Source organism: Pygoscelis adeliae, unplaced genomic scaffold (assembly GCF_000699105.1).
Source record: "Pygoscelis adeliae isolate BGI_AS28 unplaced genomic scaffold, ASM69910v1 Scaffold157, whole genome shotgun sequence".
Taxonomy (NCBI): domain Eukaryota; kingdom Metazoa; phylum Chordata; class Aves; order Sphenisciformes; family Spheniscidae; genus Pygoscelis; species Pygoscelis adeliae.
In genome coordinates, this window is record NW_008825107.1 from 819,655 (window position 1) to 822,236 (window position 2,582).

Genomic DNA, 2,582 nt, shown 5'->3' on the forward strand with positions numbered 1-2,582 from the left:
AGAAAAGGAGGTTGAGGGGAGACCTCATCGCTCTCTACAACTACCTGAAAGGAGGTTGTAGCGAGGTGGGTGTCGGTCTCTTCTCCCAAGTAACAAGTGATAGGACGAGAGGAAATGGCCTCAAGTTGTGCCAGGGGAGGTTTAGATTGGATATTAGGAAAAATTTCTTCACTGAAAGGTTGTCAAGCACTGGAACAGGCTGCCCAGGGAAGTGGTTGAGTCACCATCCCTGGAGGTATTTAAAAGATGTTTAGATGTGGCGCTTGGGGACATGGTTTGGTGGTGGACTTGGCAGCATTAGGTTTACAGTTGGACTTGATGATCTTAAAGGTCTTTTCCAATGTAAATGATTCTGTGGTAACAGAAATTTCTATTCTGCTTTCCTTAGGTAGCCACAAGCAGCTGCAAAGGTCTATAAGGGCAGAAGAGTACAGCTAGTTTGACTCGTCACCCCTCATTGTCACATGTTTTCCTGTCCTGGTTCCAGTGCTCACAAGAGCACAGGACTGCTTTCAATAGATAACCCTCTATCTAGCAAAATAGCTACTTTGCTGCTATGGGAAGTGGGTGATCGCCTGGGGTTTTTTTGTCTGTTGCTCCTCAAAGAATCATATGCTTTTTACCTGACAGCCTTTCTTTCATATGTAAGCCTTTACATGACTTGGGCCCCCATCAATCTTGCTGATTATGTGATGTTTTTTGAGGGTCCTGATTTTCACAGCAGCTTCAATGCTGATCCATTTAATTGCAAATTATGTTGGGCAGGGGGGGAGCATGGGGGAAGAAGAAAGGTGGCTAACTTTAATTTCTTTTACTGTGTATCCTGTTTAGTTGGATAGTTGGTTGATTCTGTGTTTCTTGCTATGTGTCTTATTAAGCATGAAAATCTCTGGAACTCCCACTATTTCTAATACACTTTAATCTCTAGTTAGTAAAGGAAGTGGCATTTATTTTCATTTATAACTGCTTGCTTTTTATTCTCTTTTTTTTAAATAGATGGAAAAATTGGTGGATTCGTGGAATTCTCACTCTAGCTATGATTTCTGTGTTTTTTCTGATCATATACCTGGGATCATTTATGCTGATGCTTCTGGTAAGTTTGTTTAAATACATTTTGCCATGCACGAGTTACTTGATCTCTTGTTAATTGTGCCTAAGGCAGCTGGAAGCAAACTGCATAGACAGTTCAGAGCAATTTCTTTCTTATTTGTGTAAATGTAAATACTTTCAAAAAACACTGGACAGATTCACAACTGGGCCTTGTGGATTAAGGACTTCTTATATACTGTAATTAATTATTTTTTTTTAAGTAGGAATTAAAGTAACTCTAAGAAGTTGAATGATTGTTGCCTTGAAGTTTACTAAACTACTGTCATCTATTTCCTTGTCCAGTTCCCATCACCTACTGTTACATTATTTGAGGGTTGTTTAAAAAAAAAAAACAACAAAAACCAAACCCTCAAAAAAACCCCCAAAACACCAAAAAACCAAAGACACAAGAGTTTCATTTTTAAAGCTGAGGAAAGCAGGCAGCTCTGGTCTGCTGTCTGTGACCAGCACTGGAAGGCTTTCCTCAGGTATGCTCCATTAATTCCCTACTTCTCTATGGGGCTGCCTTGTGGCCTTGGGTTTATCTGTAGAATGGAGCTAGATCCCTTTCTAAGGTATAGAGATAAAGTGCGTTTTTAGGTCATGAAGTATAATAATAATAACAATAATAATAATAATAATAATACACACTGCATACCCACTCAGCCTTTACTGCTTCTTTCCATCATCTTTATTGCTGGTCTTTTTATTGAATAATGGTTTAACTATCTTTCCCAGTCATGGCACCTAACAGGCAGGGATGTGGCTTCTAAAACACTGAAATTGGTACTTCGGGGTAACTGCTTTGATTTTTGACTCTAAGTTTGTTTAACTGCCAAAATGCGCTTTTACTTTTTTCATGGCCACCTGTGAAACACCTTTTGGATTGTATTCATAGAATCATTTAGGTTGGAAAAGACCTTTAAGATCATCAAGTCCAACCGTTAACCTAGAACTGCCAAGTCCACCACTACACCATGTCCCTAAGTGTCATGTCTACACATCTTTCAAATACCTCCAGGGATGGTGACTCAACCACTTCCCTGGGCAGCCTGTTCCAATGCTTGACAACCCTTTCGGTGAAGAAATTTTTCCTAATATCCAATCTAAACCTCCCCTGGCACAACTTGAGGCCATTTCCTCTCGTCCTATCACTTGTTACTTGGGAGAAGAGACCGACACCCACCTGGCTACAACCTCCTTTCAGGGAGTTGTAGAGAGCGATGAGGTCTCCCCTCAGCCTCCTTTTCTCCAGGCTAAACAACCCCAGCTCCCTCAGCCGCTCCTCATAAGACTTGTTCTCCAGACCCCTCACCAGCCTCGTTGCCCTTCTCTGGACACGCTCCAGCACCTCAACGTCCTTCTTGTAGTGAGGGGCCCAAAACTGAACACAGTATTTGAGGTGCGGCCTCACCAGGGCCGAGTACAGGGGCACGATCACTTCCCTACTCCTGCTGGCCACACTATTTCTGATACAGGCCAGGATGCTGTTG

At 42.0% G+C, this 2,582-nt stretch overlaps 1 protein-coding gene across 1 annotated transcript in view; it reads left to right on the forward strand.

Annotated features, from left to right (window-relative positions):
- Positions 1–2,582, forward strand: part of CDS1 (CDP-diacylglycerol synthase (phosphatidate cytidylyltransferase) 1) — a 28,020-nt gene that overhangs the window by 4,103 nt on the left and 21,335 nt on the right. The window contains exon 3 of the mRNA XM_009327508.1: positions 997–1,093. Coding sequence (XP_009325783.1) covers positions 997–1,093 — 97 coding nt within the window. The remainder of the gene's footprint in view (positions 1–996; positions 1,094–2,582) is intronic.